Here is a 22,929-nt window from a genome sequence, read left to right on the forward strand (position 1 = left end):
GTTACATTTACAATTAATTATGATATTAATTAAGTTACAATTAATTATGATATTAATGAATGTTGAATTCCATGAAATTAGAGGGTAAATTTAAATCTAAAGGTATTACATGAACACATAAGGGAACACATGTAAAAATTGATAGCCTGAATGCACTGTAAGTCGCTTTGGATAAAAGCGTCTGCTAAATGCATACATTTAATTTAATTTAATTTTAAATTTATTTCAGTGCCCCCTGGTGGTTAATGCATTGCAGACATTCTTTATTTTGTCCTTGCATGTTTACCATAGTTCAGCAGAAAATGGTTAACACTGCTGCGGGTTAGCGTTTTTCTCTTCTCTCCTGTTTATGGCGTTTTAAAAAAGAGATAAAAGTGTGTTTAATAAGAGTTTTTCAGATGTAAATGTTCGTAGTGATTATATCAACAAATGTGCAGTGAGTTGGATAGGTTTATATGTCCGATGGATACTTTCTTGAGTACTTAACATCGCTCCATTGGCTCCCAGTCCATTTCAGAATTCAGTTTAAAATGATTTTATTTGTTTTGAAAGATCTTAATGATCAAGCCCCCTCTTATTTAAAAGATCTTATTATCCCACATTCATCTAGATCCTTAAGGTCTGCTGATCACTATCTTTTATATGTCCCTCGATCACGTTTAAAAACTATTATCATCTATTATCATTTTTAAAAAGAGGCTGAAAACATATCTTTTATCTTAGTACTGTGTTTTTTAGTATATTGTCTTCCATGTTGTTTTATTCTTATTTTATATTTATTTATTATTATTATTGTTTTTTTTAATACTCTGTTCAGCACTTTGGTTACTTACTTACTTATCGTTGTGCCTTGTTACTCATGCGGTGAGATTAACGTGCTACTGCTGATGCAACATCAGATAGCTTAATGGAATACACACAGTTATCCTCATTGTGTGGGATGTGCTAAGGCCACATTGGGGACAACAATTGTTACAGAAGCATGCTTATGATTAGAGAATGTGTTTGTGTTCACCTGATTCTATGGTACTGAACGTGATATAAATCAGGATTCCTCCGTCTCCGAGTCGAGTCCAGCTGCTCACGGAGGCATTATATTGACCCTGTCCATCCACACTCACCACCACTGATGTTTCCGTCACATTGGCGACAAACTCAGAGCTCAGATTCCTAACACACGTACACAAATGTTAATTTCAATATTGTACAACAATAGCCAAGTCTTTGGTAAAAGCTGATTTTAAATCATCTTTACTTACCACACTCTCACTATGTAGTATAAAATCTCAGAGTTGGCCTCCTCTGGAGGTTCCCAGGACAACTCTACCTCAGTATCAGACAATTTCCTAGCGATTAGGAATTTTGGAGGGGAACTGGGTACTGTTGTTTAGGAAAAACAGCTATTATAGACCCAAAACTGTGGAAAAGGACTTTATTCTTCGAAAACGACAGTGATTTGAGTTAGTGAATGTAAGAGAATGTCTCCCATGCCAGGAACGGCATCCACATTTGTCCATTCTGAAAGCTGTTAATGGAAAAACTAACCAACCAAACAGAGAAACAAACACAAACATTGTCAGTAGGTTCTGCCTCCTGAGGTAGAAAGATTAAACTTGATTTAAAGGCAAAATGTATCCATAACACTGTAAAAAAGACTCCCAGACTGCTTTCAGAAATGTTCTGTGGGAGAAATAAAAGTAGTTTAGATAATAGATAACATTCTAATTTCCTGTACGCAGACCTCTGAAAATCTGTAAAAAGAACTGTTTAAGTGTGACCTTAATACCAGAAATCTTTAGCCAGATCCTGATAAATTCACCATGAAGACTGAACCTAAAAAGTAAAACAGTTTAATTAAACACCACAAGATCCGTTTGTTAAAACTGAACACTGACCGTCCTCCAGTGTGGTGATGTTCAGGATCTCGCTCGTGTGGTTTCCAGAGCCGACCAGTGTGGCGGCCTGTACGCTGATACGGTAGCGTGCATACTTTCGCAGGTTGGACAGGATGACATAAGGCACTTGTGTGGTTTGGTTCAGACTGTGTGTGGCATTCCAGTATTCTACATTGTAGAACAAGATGATGCCATTTGCGAGAAGCGGGGGTGACCATGACACATTCACCTCACTGGATCCGATGTACTCATAGGACAAATCGTATGGTGGGCTGCCAGGCACTGCAACAAACAATTGAACTGCACATTAAAATGAAGTCAGCGATTAGTGCAAAAAATATATAAGCCTGCAAATTGCTCATATTCAATAAAACAGTCCTCTCGCGCATGTGATAAATAATATTAGAAAATGAAATGGGCTGTTTAATTAATTACATTTTTTTTTTTTTTTAAAAACAGTAGAGAGGGGGAATGAGAATAGAATCTGCATTTCCCACATAAGCAGCTCACTACGCAGAAATAATAAAAAGAAGGGAACATGAGTACCATAATTCAACATGCTGGAGCTCATGCACTAACCACTAGCCACGCTCCTTTTTTGGCCTGTTCTATGTTGTTTTTCAACATAATGAACAGTACAAAGAGGACAGGGGAGAAGAAGGGGAAATGACTAAGATTTAAACTTACAGTAAACCACCTGCATAAGCACCATGGCTCAGTATGTCAAGGCAGGTGTGCTAGGAAGTGGGCTTTTATGAATGAAAGTGTAACATTCAGAAGTTTGGGGTCGGTAAAACTTTTTAATGATTCTGAAAGAAGCTATGCTCACCGAGGCTGCATTTATTTGATCAAAGATATAGCAAAAACAGGAATGATGTGAAATATTATTAAAATGTAAAATATTGCAATCTATTTTACCATTACATTTATTTCTGTGATGCAACACTGAACTTTCTTTAGTGTCACTTGATGCTTCAGAAATCATTCTAGTGTGCTGATTTGGTGCTCAAGAATAATTCTCATTATTATCAATGTTGCTTAATATTTTTGTGCAAACTGTGATACTTTTATTAGAATTCTTTGATGAAAAGAATGTTCAAAAGAACAGCATTAAATTGGAATAGAAAGCTTTTGTAACATTCAAAAAATCTTACTGTCACTTTTGATCACTTGAATGTGTTCTTGCTGATTAAAAGTATGTTTGCTGCAACAAACAGTAAAGTTTCTGAAAGTCATTCATCTGTATTAATAATGAGAGTTGGTGATTTACATTCCACTTCATGCAAATTGAAGCAGAGATGCAATGAGCGAATAGCGACTGGCATGAAGACACTAGAGTTCACATAATTTGATGCTTGATAGAGTTGGAGTGTGAATGTCTACTAGAAATCAAACAGCACCAAGACTTTAATCGCCGTATGTGTGAATGTGCCTTAACTGTAGGAACCCTTTGAAAGGGAAAGAGTGTGGGATTTCAGGATGAGATTGGATTAAAGTTTTATGCTTCTTCTAGTTTTTCAATTAAACATGAACACACACACACACACACACACACACACACACAGTGACTCACCATCCTCCCCCGACAGCATCTGTAGAGTATCAGAAATCTGGTTCCCGTGTCCGTGTAGAGTAAACGCACGGACAGTCACATTGTAGTGTGTGTAAGGCTTCAGGTAGCGCAGTGTGGCACTGGTTGATGTGCTGTTGACTGTGTTGCTGTATGTGCCGTTGGTGTAGGTGACCTCATACAGGCGGATGATGCCGTTGGGTTTCTCTGGCAGAGACCAGTTGAGAGAAGCAGTGGAGGAGGTGGTTTTCACTACGGCCAGATCCCGTGGGGGTGAATCCGGCTCTGAAAGACAGATGGAAGCATGCTAAGAAATTTCTAAAGTGTTTAAGGGGGCTTCTGTATGTATATGAAACATAACTGGCTCAATACCATCCTCTAGTGTCATAACGAAGATGTAGTCTTCATCTGTCAGTGGACTTTCCCCCACGGCGGTGGAAGCGGCCACACGTACCTTATAACTACTGTACTTGTCCAGACCTGTGGATATGAGCATATATAGTGTTATATGGTTGCCTCAAAAACGTTTTGAACACCTGGGTCAAACTTAGAAATGTTTAAACGTCATTGCATTAGATGTAAAATATCCAAGCAGGCTGAATCTGCAAACAAATGCAAGGGTACAGTATTTTTTTTTTATTTTTGCTCAATGATTTTTTAATGTTTTTGTAAGAAGTTTTTTGTGCTTACAAAGGCTGCATTTATTTGATCAAACATGCAGTTAAAGCAATAGCATTGTGATATATAATTAAAATTTAAAAGAACTATTTTCTAATGTACTAGATTTTAAAATGTAGATTATTCCTAGAATGCAAAGCTGAATTTTCAGCATCATTACTCCAGTCTTCAGTGTAACATGATCCTTTATTATTTTACCTGTGAGCACTTCAGTGGTGCTGTCCGCCGTCTGTCGTAATTGCTGGTTTGTAAGGAGATTTTGTGCATATACAGTGTAGTGAGTTAGCTTGCCGTTAGGGTTCAGTGGCGGCTCCCAAGTAACACGGATGGAGGTGGAGGTCAGGTTCTGATAGGACACATTCTGAACAGAGCTGGGCACTGTGGGGAAAGAATGGGGTTACTTTATACAGCGGTTGTATGTTATAACTACTGTACTTCAACTAAGAAGTCAGAATGTATTGTACCTTGTTCAGTTGTTTTCACTGTAACTTCTGTGGAAGGCCCTTCTCCAATTATGTTTTTTGCTGTCACACTAAATGTATACTCAGTGAAAGGACTCAGTCTTCTAACAATATACATGATGTGATCAGACGACAGGTCTGCTGTCTCCTCAGTGGCAGGTAGGACTGTCAATCAAAAAGCAAAAACAATCAGATAACAGAAAGCAAAAGCAACAGAGAACAACAATGACTGCCCCCCCTTTTAGCATCAATGATAAAGTAATTTTCCCAATAATTTTCTTCACTGGGATTCAAAAAAAATCTAAAGAAATTTTGGAAGCACATGAACTAGCACAACAACATAACAAACTTTGAAAAAATATAATTTTTTAATTACAAATTTTGTTGAGAAAATTCTTCCCATGAAGCACTATCAACTTTAATCAACTATGAATTAAGTGATCAAATAAAAGAATTACAGTACAATATAAAACTATTTACTCATGGGCTACTGTAAGGACTAAGTATAGCATACTTATTTAAATAAATTAATTAAAAAAAAAAATCTGATTTATATAAATACTTATATTTTATATAAAATATAAATAAAAAAATAAAACCATATAAATATAAAATAATCTATTTAAAAATTTAAAAAATATACAGGTCACAATGGCTCTTTTCATCAATTTATGTGTAGGGAAATGAGCAGTAGAAAAAACTCACAATAAAAAATCTATAAAAAAAAAAACAATGAAGTGTCTTGTCTATACTTCAGTCAGTGTTGTTATTAACAAATTTGTAACCATGAAAATCATTTTTGGTAATTGAAACAAATCTGGAAAAATAAAATACATAAACCTTAAACACCTTAATGGAACAATTTAGAATAAGTTTCCATTAGTATTAATTAACATGAACAAACAATGAACAATACATTTACTACTGTATTTATTCATCCTTGTTAATGTTAGTTAATGAAAATACAGTTATTCATTGTTAGTTCATGCTAATTCACAGTGCATTAACTAATATTACAGTTTTTTTCGATTGCTAAACGACAGTGAGCACATCTGGAGCTACATGTGCAAAACTCTAACTACAGCCTGCACTAGCAACAGTCACCTGAGCTAAACAATTCACATCAGCTGCAAAACTCATTCCAAGCAACACAACTCTTAACACATTGCTCAAAACAGGCTCAGTGCAGTCAAACACTACACACAACCCTCAGTGAGATAACACACACCGTCACTCAGAACACACTGAGAGGAAAAACACTAGCATCAAACACCAATACAGAAAATACTCACTTTTCATCTTTACAGTTTGAACTATTTCAGTGACTTCATACAAAGTCATATTTTCTTCAAAGAAAAGAGTGACATTCTTTCACATGATTTATTTACGTAAATTTTTAGAACATAACAATTCTTTAAGGTAAATGAAAATTAGCAGTTTGCTTCAATAGTCTGTAGTAATTTACGGAAAATTTATGAAAATTTATTTTATGAAAATTAATTTTACAGTAATGAGAAAAAAACTAATAGAAACTAAAAGTACATACTGTAATTCGAACAAATAATTGAGGGGCTAATCCTGAAATTGCAATCAGCAGTTTTTGAAATCTCTTCTGTTTTGAATGTGTGCTTCACAGTTTTGGCAGCAGTGTGTTAGCATTTGAACAAAGTTCTGTAAATCCACAGTGTTGTGGAGGTTGTGGTTAAAGTCGTGGGATAAGTGTGTAGAGTTTTGAAAACCGTGTTCAAGCAATGAAAAACGAACTAGATTTTGGTCCACATGAACTGCTGCTGTGCAGACTGTTGTTAGAGTTTTGCACATGTGACTCCAGTTGTGCTCACTGTCGTTTAGCAATCGAAAAAAACTGTAACAAGCACAACTTTTTTTTTTTTGTTTGAATAATACATTAGTAAATGTTGAAATTAACATTAACTAAGATTAATAAATGCTGTAAAAGGATTGTTCTTGCTTAGTTCATGTTAACTAAAGTAGTTAACTTACATTAACTAAAGGAACCTTATTCTAAATTGTTACCAAAAAATGGAAACTAAAATTAAACTGCATAAAAAAAATTACTATTTCAACTAAAATGAAAACTGAAAATATGATTTTTTTTTTTTAAATAAATAAAAAGCTAATTTAAAACGTTAATCAACACTATAATAGTTTATAAATAATTCTAAATGAACAATGAGTAAAGTAGATCTGTCGTGAAAGGTTTATTCATGTTGCTAAAAAATAAATTTTATCTATACAGATTTTAAATAACATTTATACTTCCGCACACTTAATATAAATGACTTATTATTAGTTGTTATTTTGGTTTTGCTTTTAACAGTAATATTAGTATCCAAGTCACCACAACAGTTTTTTACCCTCTATTCCAATAGTGGTGGCAGCTCTTGTTGAGGGGTTTGTCTGCTGCTGGGTGGAGTCTGTGGCCACCGCCCTAGTGGAACGACGGGGCTGGGAGGGGCTTAAGTTAACCAATGTTGGTTGGTCAGTTCCTCGAGTGACAGCTGAAAGTTCAGTCAAAGGTTCCTGAGTTACAGCCTCAGTCTCAGCTTTAACAGATACATCAGTTCGGTCATGGGTCACTGTGAGCCAGGGTGGAGGTGTGTGGGGGGTGCTCGGGGTCAGAGGAAGGTCAGAGGTCAGTTCTGTATCAGTGTTTGTAAAATCACGACCCAAAGTGGGAAACGTTCTGTGTGAGGTGAGAATGAATGCAGATGACGTAGTGATTTCTAGTGACCTTGCATTACGACGAAGTGGAGCATTCTGTAAACACAACAACATATTATCAGTAAAGCTAAACTAACCACAATACAGTGAGTGTGCGTGTTTGTGTGTGTGTGTGTGTGTGTGTGTGTGAGAGTGTGTGTGTGAGTGTGTGTGTGTGTGTGTGTGTGTGAGAGTGTGAGTGAGTGTGTTTGTGCAGTTCAGTGTGTTTTACCTGTCCTCGCAGGGTGATGTCCTGCACAAGAGTACTGTGGTATAACACTAGTATCCGATAGTGTGTGATTAGTCCGTTCGGTTGGCTCGGGGGTCTCCAGGACAGACGGACAGATGTGGAGTCCACAGCCTCAGCTGTCAGATGAGACACTGCACTTGGGGCTAACGGGGAAATCAATGCACACACACATACAGTTAATACAGTTACAATACAGTTAACACACACACACATACAGTTACAATAAACTTAACCAGGGGCCTTAGCGCAGTTCCAAGAGGACTGCAAGATGAATTTAAACTAAAAAAGTTTGTCAAGCCTGAAAGTTTAAAACAATTGTAAAAGCCTGAAGCCTGAAAAAATGTATATAGATAAGAAAGATGGTGATAAGTTTTCTAACATGATTTGCATGTTTTCAGCATGACTGTCCTGTTACTTGCATATTGCTGGCATGATAAACAAGTAACTAGCATGTAATTAGCAATATTAGCAAGTGACTTGCATGTTGCTAGCATGATTAACAAGTGACTAGCATGTTTCTAAGTCTGATCAGTCAGAAAAGATACAGCACACTAAGTAATATAAGTCTGGGCTGAGTTTGGAGTTTGTAAAGTTAAAGCTCTAGGAGGAGTTAAAATCAGAAATTTTAGTCTCAGAAGAATAATAATAACTGTAAGTTTACGTTTTTTCTCAAGCCAACTTAATTACTTAAAAAAGGACAAAACGTGTTTTATAATAAAATTAAGTGCAAAAAATTAAAGAGTTATTTAAATCACAAACAATGAGAAAAGTCATGCAAATTTATTCATAATAATAAAATAAATATAATTGTCTTTACTGTCACATTTGACCACTTTAGTGCATCCTAGCTAAATCAAAGTATCAATTTCTTTAAAAAAATATTTTGAATGGTAGTGTATATCCATGTAAAGTCTGGGTTGGATTATTAATGTCCATGAGAACAGCTGATATATTTTCCCATTTCTAAAATCCATTGCTGAGAAAAATGCAGCCCTTTATTTATCATAGCATTGGATGCTTTGAGGCCTTGAACCAAAATCAAATTTTAGATAAAAGCAACCCTAAGTGAACAAATAACCTTTCATATTTTTCCACGCATTTAATAAGCATTTTCTTATTCAGCGCCAACTGGCTGTGTATGAAAAAGTCATTTCCTCCAGCTAAATTAACCCAATTAAAGGTATAATTAGAGATAGCTGATTTCTTAGACAGACTTAATTACACCCAGTCCAGTTAAATATAAATCTTATTTATAACTCTCATTTATTTTGACCCCTGAATTTGAACACTTAGAGAAGTCGCAAAAACGAACAGATTCACCGAGCCATCTGTTCTCCAAACAGATGAATCAAAAATTAAATTGTTTTGTAAGACGTGGCTCCCAATATGTCACTATCAAGCATACACAAGCACACACAGTTTAAAGGCCCATTCACACCAAGAACGATAACTATAAAGATAACGAAATTAGCGTCCACACCAGCAGCCAACATCTTCTGTTTATTATAAGCGCACGATCGTCTGTTAAATTAAATTCTTTAGCTTGTTATAGCAGGATGAATTCTAATTGGGTGTCAATTTTTGTATCGCTCATCAGCTGGAAAAAAAAAGTTTTGAAAGTGATTCCAACGATATCGTTTCTCTTTGTCTTTTTCATTAGTTTCATTTTTTCATAGTTGTGGTGTGGACTCTGCTAATCTTTAATATTGAGAACGATTTTTAGAATGATATCTTTATCGTTATCTTAAGGTCAAATTCCAAAACAGCTTCTTTGGACTCTTGAAGAGCACTTCGGAAAGGGGAAGACATTTGTAGGGACATTCGAAAGTAAACAACTGAATCCCTTCACAAAGGGCCCTTGCAGAAGTCCGTTAGCGAAGGTAACATGCGATGGTCACTTCACAGAAGTGATATTCATTTGTGATCTGTTCCTGTGGCTCAAGTGGTAGAGCATTGCATTAGCAGCGCAAGGTTGTGGGTTCAATTCCCAGGGAACACATGTTAGGTAAAAAATGTTAGCCTTAATGCACTGTAAGTCGCTTTGGATAAAAGCGTCAGCTAAATGCATTAATAAATATCTTCGGTTAGGAGATCTTGCAATGCATTTTAAAGCTAAGTTGGGGTTGATTTTTACTTCATATATAAATGTAAGTAGAACAGGCTAATTAAATTTGTCTTTATTTTAACGGAATACAAAATGTTTATCGTCAGTGATGGAAATATGATTTAAGACTGTAGTGTAAGCAAGTTTAAACAAGTTTAGTTTGAAAATTTTTACTAAAAAATAAGACACAATTAGACATGATTTAAATAAAACAATAAGAAGAAGAACTAGTGTTGTCAAGGTAATGTTTGGTCAGTCATTCCCTTCACCAAAGGTAGTTCCTAATGCTTATATGAGACAGTAATGCCCTACACCCTTAAAAGAAGGGCTCTGCCCTTCGAAGGGAACAGGGCATAGGGATGCTCACTTCTGTTTGGAATTCACCATATGAAAACACGACACCAACGATCAGTCATGGTGGAAGTTAAGTGATGTCTGAAGGAACCATTAATTCTCCACTGTAGCAATTCATCCATGAACCACAACTAAAGTGTAGCTGGGTCATGTAGAAAGAGAAAAACAGCAATTGCACATCAGCAGTATCTAAATTGATTCAGTGCTTCTTTATGTTACAGTCAGCACAGCTAAATGTGGTTTAGCTGGTTATTGTGTATGAGGCAATAATATTTTCATACAGGGAATGTGGGTTTTGGTTAAAATTAATTATTATTTAACAATTTAAAATAATTTAATAAAATCAGCTGAAGTATATGCTATACTGTTCACTTTATCTAACATGTCATGTCTAAAGGTTTGAAATATTAACTGAAAAAAAGTGAAAGGCAAAATCAGGCTGCAAATAACAGTTCACAGGTTGTTTCTTTACAATCCATAGTAAAGAAACAAATTTTGTCCTCAGAAGTTGGCTAAATCTGATAAAAATGGAGACATTCTCAGTAAAATAAATATATAAAAAGTAAAAAATAAATAATTTAAACTTTTAAATGCAAAATGTTCTCTTTTATGAGGTTAGGATTTGGGTAGGGGTAAGAAAGACATCATTAGCTCGTACATTTGTGTGTGTATAAAATACATATTTATAATATACATATATGTATATGTATATTTTACCTTCTGCTAGTGTTGTAATGTTGATCTCTGCTGCCGGTCCTGTGGCCCCTGCTGATTTGGCCATCACATGGATGTAGTATTGTGTGTATGGAGTCAGTCCAGTGTACATAAACGCCTGTTCGATTGTGTTGTTCTCACTAATAAACCCTGAAATACAATCATACATGTACCGCATTAGTAAACAACTATTAAAGGATGTGCTTTTCCTTCAGTAGTCTAGAGCAAGTCAGGAGCATGTGTGATAAACACAAGGCCACACGGCTTCGTATAGTAACTGGTCGGTGTCATAGTGTGGTGTCTGTCAGATAATATGAATCGTAAAGGTCTTGGTTTGATAGCCAAGGGGTGTTAGCAAGTGTTACCTTCAGAGCTGTGGAGCTGGATGACGTAACTGAACCGTCCTGTGGTGATCTTTGGAGGGTCCCAAGATAGCGACAGAGATCTAGAAGTGATGTTTCTGAAAACTACGCTTTGTGGTGGGTCTTCAGGGGCTGCAACACACAGTATTGTTATTATTATTATATATATATATATATATATATATATATATATATATATATATATATATATATATATATATAAATTTTTTTTTACATTTTTGAAAACTTGAGATTGTTTTACAGTGAAAATTGTGATTATTTAGATAAGATATGTGTCCTATTGATATAATTCCAGATATTATTATAAAAAGGATAAAAACACACATTTGCAACATGTATTAAATTTAACAACAAACAACACATCAGGGACATTTAAGTAAAATAGTCTTTTGAATAGAATTAGGATTTTCTACATTATTTTTATACAGTTTAAAATAACTGCTTTTTCTAAATTAATTTTAAAATGAAATTTATTTCTGTGATGCAAAGCTGAATTTTCAGCAGTCATTAGTCCAATCTTTAGAGTCACATGGTCCTTTAGAAATCTTTCTAATATGCTAATATATTTTTATAGAACTTCTGATCCATTTAGTAAATTTATTTTATTTATAAATTTATTGCATTTATTTATAAAAAAAAAACTGTAAAAATCACTTTACTAGAAGCCTAAGTGAGAGGGGTAAGAGCGGGAGTTTGTTGTGTCACCATACTCACTCGTGTTGTGTAACTACTCATGTAACCTTCTTTAAATAGGGAAAACATGGAAGTGTTTGGTGGCTTCTAAATTCATCCCTTTTTGGATCCTAAGGAATGAATAATGCTGAGCTTAACGCAAGCATAGTAGTGCCGCGTACTAAAACAATTGAGTGTACGCACTGAGACAGGAGAAGTACATATGAACTCGTCTAAGTTGAGGGAAGAACATAGTGGAATATGGAAAAATGGTGCCGTTTTCCTTTAAACATAATGCATCATAAAAGTAGTGAGAATTAAGAGTGTGTTTGTGTGATAGCATACCAGCCTCTGGCATGCGGACCATAGTGCTGGCGATCTGTCCCTCCCCATCACTGGTGAAGGCGGAGACTTCAAACACGTAGGGAGTGTAGGGGCGGAGCTCATCGATCTTCACACTAATTGGAACACTCCAGATGAAGGCGGGAGGTACGGCTGAGAGCGTAACAGTGGGCAACACAGCAGAGGTCAACTGGGAAGACACAGACGGGCTTGGAGTTCCACGAGATAAGATGTCTGCTGCGTCCTAGAAGACACATACACGCACATTAACATTCCGAAACTGATTGTAAAGATTGCTAGATCGATGCATACACCACTGTGATTTGAATTTGGCTCAGCTGTCCTGTATCACTTTAAATATTCATTAATGTACTGTAAGTGCAAACGTACGTTGCAGTGAGGCAGGGCTCCGTTCATGATGTCCTCTGCGTTGAGCACCTGCGTACGGACGATCTGGCCTGTTCGAGCATGTTTGACTTTTACTGCAAACTTAGTGATGAGACCATTAATGCGTACGGGGAGAAACCAGGTCACTAACACTGATGTGTGATCCTCTGCGAACGCTGTGAGGTTTGACACCAGACCAGGGGCTGTGAGATTGAACAGAAACACATGGATCAGAACACACACACACACACACACACACACTAATCAGACATTGTATTTTCATACAATACATACATCTCCACTTACAGTAGGCATCACTTTAAGGGGAACATAAGCAGAAAATCTTTGCTCGCATGTACACTACCATTCAGAAATTTGGTGGTCGGTAAGATTTTTTATTGTTTTTGAATGTATCTAATGCTTGTCAAGGCAGCATTTATTCAGAAATATAGTAATACTCTGAAATATTAATACAACTTCAAACAACTGTTTTCTATTTGAATGTATTTTTTAAATGTAATTTATTCATGTGATCAAAGTTGAATTTTCAGCATCATTACTCCAGTTTTTAGTGTCACATGAGCCTTCAGCAATTCTAATACGATGATTTGCTGCTCAAGAAACATTTCTTATTATCGCTGTTGAAAATAGTTGCTTAATATTTTTGTGACAAATACCATAATTCATTGCATTGCAATCAAAATTGAGGGAAATGTCAGTTATAAACATATCAAAGTTTTTACAAAAAATATTCCATTTAATTCAAATGTACAATTTCACCCAAAAGGAGTGCAATTCATGTTTTACACATGAGTGACCATTAACAAAGTTGCTGTCCATTAAGAGCATTTTGAATCAGTTACTCAAGATGCTGCCTTTGAAGACAGCAAAGAGGCTCACTATGACTTGCAAAAAAGCTTATATAGATATTGCTTACGGGCCTCTGCAGTTTTGTAGTACAGAGACTGGCTAAAAGGTCCAACTCCTGCTTTGTTTACTGCTGCAACCTGTAGATAAAAGACAGAAGTAAAGCTTTTAAAAAGCAATATACAATAGCCAAATGCACGCAGCATAGGAACGTCGGCTTGATTTATCACTATGACTTAGCAGAAGTGGTTATATAAACACTGTGAATGAAGATTCCAATGCAAGATGATCTACTCCAGACAACAGATCCATCAAATTTTGTCACATACAAACACATGCTCACACAAAAGCTCAGAGGGTCAATTCAGAGTTCACGGTGTACCCAGCCAATGAATTCATGAGACAAATGAGGGAAAACAGAGATCCCTCGTGGATCCAGAGTTCTCTGTAGGAGATGAATAATTCACAGCTGATAAATTATTGAGTGGGATCAATGGAATAGAGGCCACTGGCAACTTTCCCATGGACAGTTAATCCAGTAATGTCTGCTGAACGCTGGACCTTCCCACCAGAGTTAAACAGCATTTTCAGAAACGTTTTTACTGGCTGCTGTTTCATTAGAGGTGACACAACAATATACCACAATGACCAACAGCAAAACACATAAAAGGGAAATAAACATCTCAGATACACGTAATATCTGTAACATCTATAAATGTGTAATTTTCATGCAGGTCATGCTTTTGCCTTTAGAAGAGCTTCGGTTCTTTGGGAAAAATGTAGTTCAGCTCTTGAACCGTGTGATGTTGCAGCATTCCTCAATAAGAAGCCTGGAGTTCTTTAGAGAAATTGGAAATCTCTAGAATTTCTCACTGGGAATCTTTAAGAAGCAGAATTTCTCATAAAGTCACATCTGAATTTGTGAATAGTGTGTACTAGGAAACTTCTGCCCTAGAATATGAGCACATTGTGAGGATACCCATGTTCACTCAGTCTGGGTTTTGTGATCCCTAGGAGTATTAAATGAGGCCGACCTGCCATGATTAAAAGCACTTTCTGAGGATGCTTTTTTTTTTGGCATTTATAAACTATCCACTGAAGTAAGTGCATCAAGTGTTTTTCTCCTTTAGCAAAATTATTCTTATTACAACCATGCTTGCTGAAATTATTATTTTATTACTTTATAGCTTTTGTGCATTTGAAAATTCTGTTATTTTATATATACACTTTCATTCAAAAACTTGGGGTTAGTTCATTAATTAATTAATAATAATAAAAACTTTTATTCAGCAAGGATACATTATATTGATCAGAAGTAACAGAAAAGAACTTCATAATGTTACAAAGGATTTCTATGACAAAAATGTTTCTATTCATCAAAGAATACTGAAAAAAAAATACAATTTCCACAAAATATTAGGCCGCACAACTGTTTTTAATGTTGATAATTATAAGAAATGTTCCTTCAGCAGCAAGTCAGCCTATTAGTATGATTTCTGAAAGATTGTGTGGCACTGAAGACTAAAAATTCAGCTTTGCCATCACAGGAACACATTACCATATTTTCCGGACTTCAAGTCGCACTTTTTTTCATAGTTTGGCTGGTCCTGCGACTTACAGTCAGGTGCGACTTATCAAAATTTATTTGACATGAACCAGGAGAAATGAACCAAGAGAAAACATTACCGTCTACAGCCGCCAGAGGGCGCTCTATGCTGCCAGAGATACTGCTCAGTGCTCCTGTAGTCTACACTGAGCAGCATAGAGCGCCCTCTCGCGGCTGTAGACGGTAATGTTTTCTCTTGGTTCTTGGTTCTAAATGAATGCGACTTATAGTCCAGTGCAACTTATATATGTTTTTTTCCTCGTCATGACGTATTTTGGACTGATGCGACTTATACTCAGGTGCGACTTATAGTCCGAAAAATACGGTACATATTGAAATACTGTATATTCAAATAAAAAATAATTCTTTGAAATTGTGATCGTATTTCACAATATAACTGTTTTTTCTGTACTTTTGATCTAATAAATGCAGACTTGCTGAGCATAAGAGACTTCTTTAAAAAACATTACAAAAATCTGAATTCCAATTTTTTAAATGGTAGCTTATAATAGTTCCACTTTTAATATGATGTAGCTTCGCGAAAGTTATTATACTTTAGTTCCTTTTCACAGTCTCCTAAAAACATTTCCATAAAAACATACTGTTGTCAGCGTGTAAAGCGCTTTGGATGGCCATGGGTCTGTTGAAAGCGCTATATAAATGCAATCCATTAACCGCGTACATAAAACCTTACGTTTTTTTTGTGCTTTTCTTTCATTTTTGCTATCAAATAAACAACTGAAACGTGTGAAGCATCAAGCGTTGCACCTTGATGTTGTATGTAGCTCCAGGGGTGAGTGTGTTCAGCAGGGTTTCTGGGATATCCAGGCTCTTGGTGACCTCAGTGAAGGTAGGGTCGGGATATGGACACATTTCCTTGTATCTGATGACAAACGAGTGAATTGAAGAGTCGAGAGGCAATGGCATCCGCCAGGACAGCAGGATCCCAGTGGAACCGACCCGCTCACCTTCTGGCTTAGAGGGGGCTGCAGGTACTGCAGACACATTGATAAAACACAAACAATGAATTAAATTAAGCATTTTATAATGCATTCACTATGCTATCCTAAGTTAAGACTGGAATCTAATTGGTTGATTACAGCAATTATTGTATGTAGTTTTTACACACAATTAATTTAAATTCATTGTAACTCAAGCATTTATTATATTGCCATTATATCCTCTTCTTCTGCAATGAAGCAGAACAGATATTGTTGCTCTGACCTAGATTTAGTATCATCCAGGTCATTATCAAATTTATAAGTCTTTCAGAAGGCGTTTGGCTTGCTAACAGCTATCCATTGTTGTGGAGGTGTTAGCCATTTAGGAGAATAACAATAAAAAGCCAACAGAAAGCGTGACCCGACCATGCCATTCTCAGAGGGACGGGCAAACAGCAACCTGGGAATCTGATACCGACCTATAAAAGCTTGCTAATTGGAATCAGCATCAATTATGCAAACATAAATATACACACACATTTCAAATGGAACAAAATGCACTTGGATTCATGTAAAAACATTTCAAATGGTTTCATCTTTCAATCTTCATCACTGGTTCTAGGCTTACAAAAACAATACAGTGTCACAGAGATGGTATCAGATCATGCTTTTATGTATAACAGTACTGCATGATTATTGTATTCATGTACCATGGTATTTGCATGGTACTCCAAAGAAAACTATTATAGCATACCATCCATGGAATCTTTCTATAGTTCTTTATAGTGGAAAAAACTTTCTTTAGATCATTCAAATGTTCTTCACACTAAGAAAAAAATGGTTCTTTTTAGAACCGCTCACTGAAAGGTGTTTTGGGGACCATAATAGTTCTTCTATGACAACACTGTGGAAACCCTCTTTTGGAGCCTTTATTTTAAAGAGCGTCGTATGTCTATAAAAGTAATTTAATGCTTTTTAATTGACAAGCAAAAACAGCTAAAAATTCAGGAGGAAGTCTAGAGGAATATATATAAGGGAACAGTGGTTTAAGAAGGGAACACACAGACTTACAGGATATATTAGTGGTGACGAGTATTCGGCTGACAGGTGAGCTGAACCCTGACGAGGCCACTGCATTGACCGTCACAGTGTATGATGTTCCAGGGGTTACACTGGACACTTGAGCCTAAAACATAGAATATACACAATACATATACAAGTTACACATCTACAACCAACATAACATGCAAAGTAAAGTATTTAATTTGGTACTTGATTAGTATTTATGCATGTCATGTAACACAAAATCCATGCCAAACAAATATGCAATGGATCTGTATAATGATAAAATGTTATGTTTTGTTGTTATAGGTTTAGTTGAAGGTGTTGTTTTGCACCTTAAAGTTCAGGGTTAAATGTAAAAAAAAAATAATAATAATTTTTAAAAATTTAATTTAACTTAGTTTTTGTTATTGAATGGAGTAGAATTTTTCAGATATAGTCAGTAAAGGATAATTTCCAGTGCATGACAAAGCTTGCTAAGTCATGTCCCTTCTGAGAAGACCAAAGCATAATATACGATACAATAAACCTCAGGTAAAATCTAAATGTCAGTGTCACACCCAGGGGCTGGCTATGCTTTAACTAAGCCACACCCCTTCTCAACTTCCACCTCGAGGAGGTCCCCAAACCCGACCCAATGGCCAAACAACACGAGAACAAGTAAGTGATAAAACAATCTTTATTTAAATATTTAAAAATAGCTTGGGGAATAGGGAAAGGGCAATTAAAACTAAACTCTGACTCGGCCCTCCAGATGGGCTATGGCCGGGAAGAGGTCAGGGAGCAAGGGGGCCACGGGGATCCGGGGCGTAGGACTCGGGCCCCGGCCTGAGTCTTAGGTATCCGTAGCGCCCTCCTTCTTCCTCCTCTTCGCTGAATACAGCTCACGGTAAGTACTGGTTCACACAGTTCGTTCTCGAGGTGCTCACTCTCTTTCTCTTCCTCCACAGGCAACGGGCTCTTGCTCTTTCTCCACAGGCAACGGCTGGGACACACAGGCACAGTTAATTCAGCTTGGTTTTGCTCTCACCTCTTCGCTGATTACGGCTCACAGTAAGTACTGGTTCACACAGTTCGTTCCTTGGGTGCTCACTCGCTTTCTCTTTCTCCACAGGCAACGGCTGGGACACACAGGCACAGTTAGTTCAGCTTGGTTCTGCTCTCACCTCTTCGCTGATTACAGCTCACAGTAAGTACTGGTTCACACAGTTCGTTCCTTGGGTGCTCACTCGCTTTCTCTTTCTCCACAGGCAGCGGCGTAAGTACAGGTTTCCTCAGTCTCTCCTCGTGTTACCCACTCTCTCTCCTTTTCTCTCCACAGGTATCAACTTGGGCACAATAGCACAGTTAGTTTGCTTTGAATGGCTCTCACCTCTGGGCTGGACACAGCGTACTGTAAGTACAGGGTTCGCTCTATTCCTCCTCGTGTTATTCACTCTCTCTCTCCTTTTCTCTCCACAGGTATCAACTTGGGCACAATAGCACAGTTAGTTTGCTTTGAATGGCTCTCACCTCTGGGCTGGACACAGCGTACTGTAAGTACAGGGTTCGCTCTATTCCTCCTCGTGTTATTCACCTCTCTCTCCTTTTCTCTCCACAGGTATCAACTTGGGCACAATAGCACAGTTAGTTTGCTTTGAATGGCTCTCACCTCTGGGCTGGACACAGCGTACTGTAAGTACAGGGTTCGCTCTATTCCTCCTCGTGTTATTCACTCTCTCTCTCCTTTTCTCTCCACAGGTATCAACTTGGGCACAATAGCACAGTTAGTTTGCTTTGAATGGCTCTCACCTCTGGGCTGGACACAGCGTACTGTAAGTACAGGGTTCGCTCTATTCCTCCTCGTGTTATTCACCTCTCTCTCCTTTTCTCTCCACAGGTATCAACTTGGGCACAATAGCACAGTTAGTTTGCTTTAAATGGCTCTCACCTCTGGGCTGGACACAGCGTACTGTAAGTACAGGGTTCGCTCTATTCCTCCTCGTGTTATTCCCTCTCTCTCCTTTTCTCTCCACAGATATCAACTTGGGCACAATAGCACCGTTAGTTTGCTTTGAATGGCTCTCACCTCTGGGCTGAACACAGCGCACTGTAAGTACAGGTTTCCTCTGTTTCTCCTTGTGTTACTCACTCTCTTTCCTTTCCTCTCCACAGGTATCAACTTGGACACAAAACACAGTTACTCTGCTTTGGATGGCTTTCACCTCTGGGCTGAACACAGCGCACTGTAAGTACAGGTTTCCTCTGTTTCTCCTTGTGTTACTCACTCTCTTTCCTTTCCTCTCCACAGGTATCAACTTGGACACAAAACACAGTTACTCTGCTTTGGATGGCTTTCACCTCTGGGCTGGACACAGCGTACCGTGCTATCTCCGGAGATCTGAAGCACGCTCACAACATATACTGTACTGAACTAGGCTAGGGCCAGCAATCTCCTTGTCCTCCCACGCCGAAGTGCGTGAAGGCGGGGGTTTATCTGACAGGACACACGGCAATACACAGCAGCCCACAGCAATATACAACACCACGTCAAAATTATAGGTTTTCACAGCACGAAGACTCACCCACCACACTCAGTGTACGGAAAGGACACCCGTCTTCCTTCACTTCGCTTGGTTCGGATCTGGCGATGGAATATGCGGCCTAGCTAGTGATGTCGTCGTTGCGACTACTTCAATAAGTATTCCTTCGGCTCTCCCACCACACTATATTAGGGGTAGGGCCACCCTCCTCCTCCTGGAGAGATCTACACAACGCCAGGTCAATATACAGGGCACTTTCGACTGGCTCTTAGTACTCACATCAATGCCACTTCCAATCCCCTTTTTCACGTCGTCTCAGTTCGCCGTATAATCTGTTCACTTCTCGACCTTTAAGGTTCGCGATGTCTTCACAATCATACAATTCCAGCCTGAGGGAGAGAGAGAGTTAGACAGCTACCAGCAGCGTACCAAGACGGGCACAACCCAGTGCTTCACACACACCAAAGAGAGCTTCCCAGACTGTGAAATAACTTGGCCTTAAGTACTGCCTTGTCCAGCGTATCCTCCAATCACCAACCGCTGTCCCTAACTAGGCACAGGTGCATCGAATTTCCTGATTTTCCTTCTTACGGCGCTACCGGAAGTTCCGGTGTTCTGTTTTTCCGGTCCGGGCGGAAACACTTCCGGGCGGAACCAAACTTCCCGAATTTTGGTTCCGCCCCTAAAGATCGTCACCTTGTGACATCCTCCCCCGCCAATCCGTTCTAGTCCCTAGAACGTCCTCGGGCTGTCCACTCCCCATAGCGGGCAGGGGGTCGGCCTCGGTTCTCTCGCTGGGATCGTCTCACTGGTGAATCGGGCTCAGCTTGTTCAGGGGCTGCTTCTGGTTCTCTCGGGGCGATCGGGGGTGGTGCCACCACGGGTCTCCCTGGTACCACAGCCCACCCTTCAATCCAGGGGGCCGCTGGTACAGGTTCCGTGGGGACTTCTTCCACGGCTTCAGGGTAGTTAGGGCATGGGCGAATCATGTTCCGGTGCACCACACGGTCGGGGCCTGACTTCCCTTCTGGCCGGATGGTATAGACCGGCTGCCCCGGCCTCTGCTGCCGGCAGACTACATAAGGGGTGGCCTCCCAACGGTCACTCAGTTTCCCCTTCCCCTGCCGCCGATTATCTCTCACCAACACCCTCTCTCCTGGCAGTAGAGGGGCTTCTCTAGCAGTCCGATCATACAACCGCTTACTTTTCTCTCCTGCCGTCTGTATCCTTTTCGACACCTGCTCGTAGGCGAAATGCAAGCGCTGGTGATGGCGCCCCACCCACTCCGTTACACTTGCTTCCTCTTGGTCGGCTATCACTCCTAGGACCAGGTCAGTAGGCATTCGTATGTGTCTGCCAAACATCAGGTAAGTGGGAGCGTAACCCGTAGTACTATGTATACTGTTGTTATAGGCCTGTAGGAGGTTTGGCAAGGCACTCACCCAATCGTCCTGCCGTTGTTGGTCCAAGGTCCCCAGCAGCCCCAATAGGGTCTGATTGAATCTCTCACAGCCGCCGTTCCCCTGAGGATGATACGAAGTGGTGTGAGTTTTCGTGCAACCGTACAACTGGCATAGTTCTCTAATTACCCTGGACTCAAAGTTGGCTCCTTGATCGGAGTGCAGAAACTCCGGGCATCCGAACGTCTGGAAGACGGCCCGCCATAAAACTGTAGCGGTGGTGGTTGCAGTCTGGTCGAGGGTGGGGATAGCCCAAGCGTACTTTGTGAACAAATCCGTTATTACCAAGATGTTCTGGTAGCGATCTCGTGGTCGGCCCAGTGTCAAGAAGTCCATAGCCATGATATGAAGGGGGGCCTTCGCATGGATGGGTACCATTGGCGCTCGGACCTCCCGTCTGGACTTAAACAATATGCATCTCGGGCAAGCTTGAATTAGGGCGTGCACCGATGCCTCTAGCCCGGGCCAAAAGAAGAATCTCCTAAGCAGGGACACGGTCCTCTCCTGTCCCTGATGCCCCAACTGGTTGTGGTACGCCGAAACTAAAGCCGTTACCTCATCTGCGGGTACCACGATCTGGCGTACTTCTTCGCCCAACTTCGGGTCACTGACCCTTCTGCACAAAACGCCATCTCTCAGCTCCAGCCTGTCCCATTGCCCCAGCAGCCTCCTCCCAGTATCCGTCTGGGCTAACCTCTCCGCTGGCGTCAGCCGTCGGCCCTGTTCCAGCCATTCTCTTACCAGCCGCACATCTTGATCCCTGGCCTGTCTCTCCCTCCACCGACGGGGATCCCATCCCCAGTTCTCAGGCACGGCCTCTTGTCTGCTGCCTGGTGCCTCTACTGCTCCTACCATATAGCCCTCCTCCGGGCTGGCCCCTCCGGGGCTTTCCGCTTCGGGCAGCCTTGAGAGGGCGTCCGCGTTCGTGTGTTCACGCCCTGGTCGGTACTGTAGTTGATAGTCAAAGTTGGCCAGTTGGGCCACCCACCGCTGCTCCACGGCTCCCAGCTTCGCCGTCTGTAAGTGTACTAATGGGTTATTGTCTGTAATGATCGTCACCTTGGCACCCCAGAGGTAGTCTTTAAATTTCTCACTTAGGGCCCACTTCAACGCCAGCAGCTCCAATTTGAAAGAACTATAGTTCGCATCGTTCCTCTCGGCTGGGTGGAGGCTCCGGCTGGCGTACGCGATGACCCTCTCAACTCCGTCCTGCCGTTGAGCCAACACCGCTCCCAGCCCGAGATTGCTGGCATCTGTATACAAAAGGAATGGTTTTGTGAAATCTGCGTATGCCAAGATAGGGGCCTGTAGCAGCTCCTGCTTCAATGTCTGGAACGCCGACTCACAATTTGCATCCCAGTCTACGTTGGGCGACCCCCGGCCCCGGTTACGACCTGTGCCAACCAGCAACTGATTAAGGGGTTTAGCAATTTTTGAAAAGTCCTTTATGAAACGCCTATAGTATCCCACAAATCCTAAAAAGGATCGCACTTGCCTCACTGTCCTCGGGGCCTTCCAGTCCTTCACGGCCGATACCTTTCCAGGATCTACGGACACTCCAGCCGCACTGACCACGTGGCCCAGAAAGTTGACTTCTCTCCGTAGTAAGTGACACTTATTGGGCTGTAGTTTCAATCCGTACTTCTCCATGGCCCGAAAGACTTCCTCGAGGTGCCTCAGGTGTGAATCAAAATCTGGGGAGTAGACAATCACATCATCCAGGTAAACTAATACTGACTCCATTAACTGACCTCCCAAGCACCGCTGCATCAGCCGCTGGAAGGTGGCCGGAGCGTTACAGAGCCCGAAAGGCATCCGGTCCCATTCAAATAGTCCAAACGGGGTTGTAAAGGCAGTCTTCTCCCGGTCTGCTTCGGCCACCTGCACCTGCCAGTAGCCACTGGCCAAATCTAGGGTAGAGTACCATGCCGACTGCGTGA

General features: G+C 39.9%; 1 protein-coding gene across 1 annotated transcript in view; it reads right to left on the reverse strand.

Annotated features, from left to right (window-relative positions):
* The window catches only part of ptprq (protein tyrosine phosphatase receptor type Q), a 53,162-nt gene that overhangs the window by 19,217 nt on the left and 11,016 nt on the right, over positions 1–22,929 (reverse strand). Inside the window, exons 6-19 of the mRNA XM_059506877.1 lie at positions 17,017–17,131; positions 15,773–15,999; positions 13,469–13,538; positions 12,535–12,734; positions 12,148–12,388; positions 11,113–11,241; positions 10,751–10,897; positions 7,558–7,718; positions 6,980–7,382; positions 4,608–4,769; positions 4,342–4,521; positions 3,838–3,945; positions 3,469–3,750; positions 1,896–2,177 (exon numbers count right to left, since the gene is read on the reverse strand). Of these exons, the coding sequence (XP_059362860.1) occupies positions 1,896–2,177; positions 3,469–3,750; positions 3,838–3,945; positions 4,342–4,521; positions 4,608–4,769; positions 6,980–7,382; positions 7,558–7,718; positions 10,751–10,897; positions 11,113–11,241; positions 12,148–12,388; positions 12,535–12,734; positions 13,469–13,538; positions 15,773–15,999; positions 17,017–17,131 (2,707 nt within the window). The remainder of the gene's footprint in view (positions 1–1,895; positions 2,178–3,468; positions 3,751–3,837; positions 3,946–4,341; positions 4,522–4,607; positions 4,770–6,979; positions 7,383–7,557; positions 7,719–10,750; positions 10,898–11,112; positions 11,242–12,147; positions 12,389–12,534; positions 12,735–13,468; positions 13,539–15,772; positions 16,000–17,016; positions 17,132–22,929) is intronic.

The sequence above is a fragment of the Carassius carassius genome, chromosome 23 (genome assembly GCF_963082965.1).
Source record: "Carassius carassius chromosome 23, fCarCar2.1, whole genome shotgun sequence".
Lineage (NCBI taxonomy): Eukaryota > Metazoa > Chordata > Actinopteri > Cypriniformes > Cyprinidae > Carassius > Carassius carassius.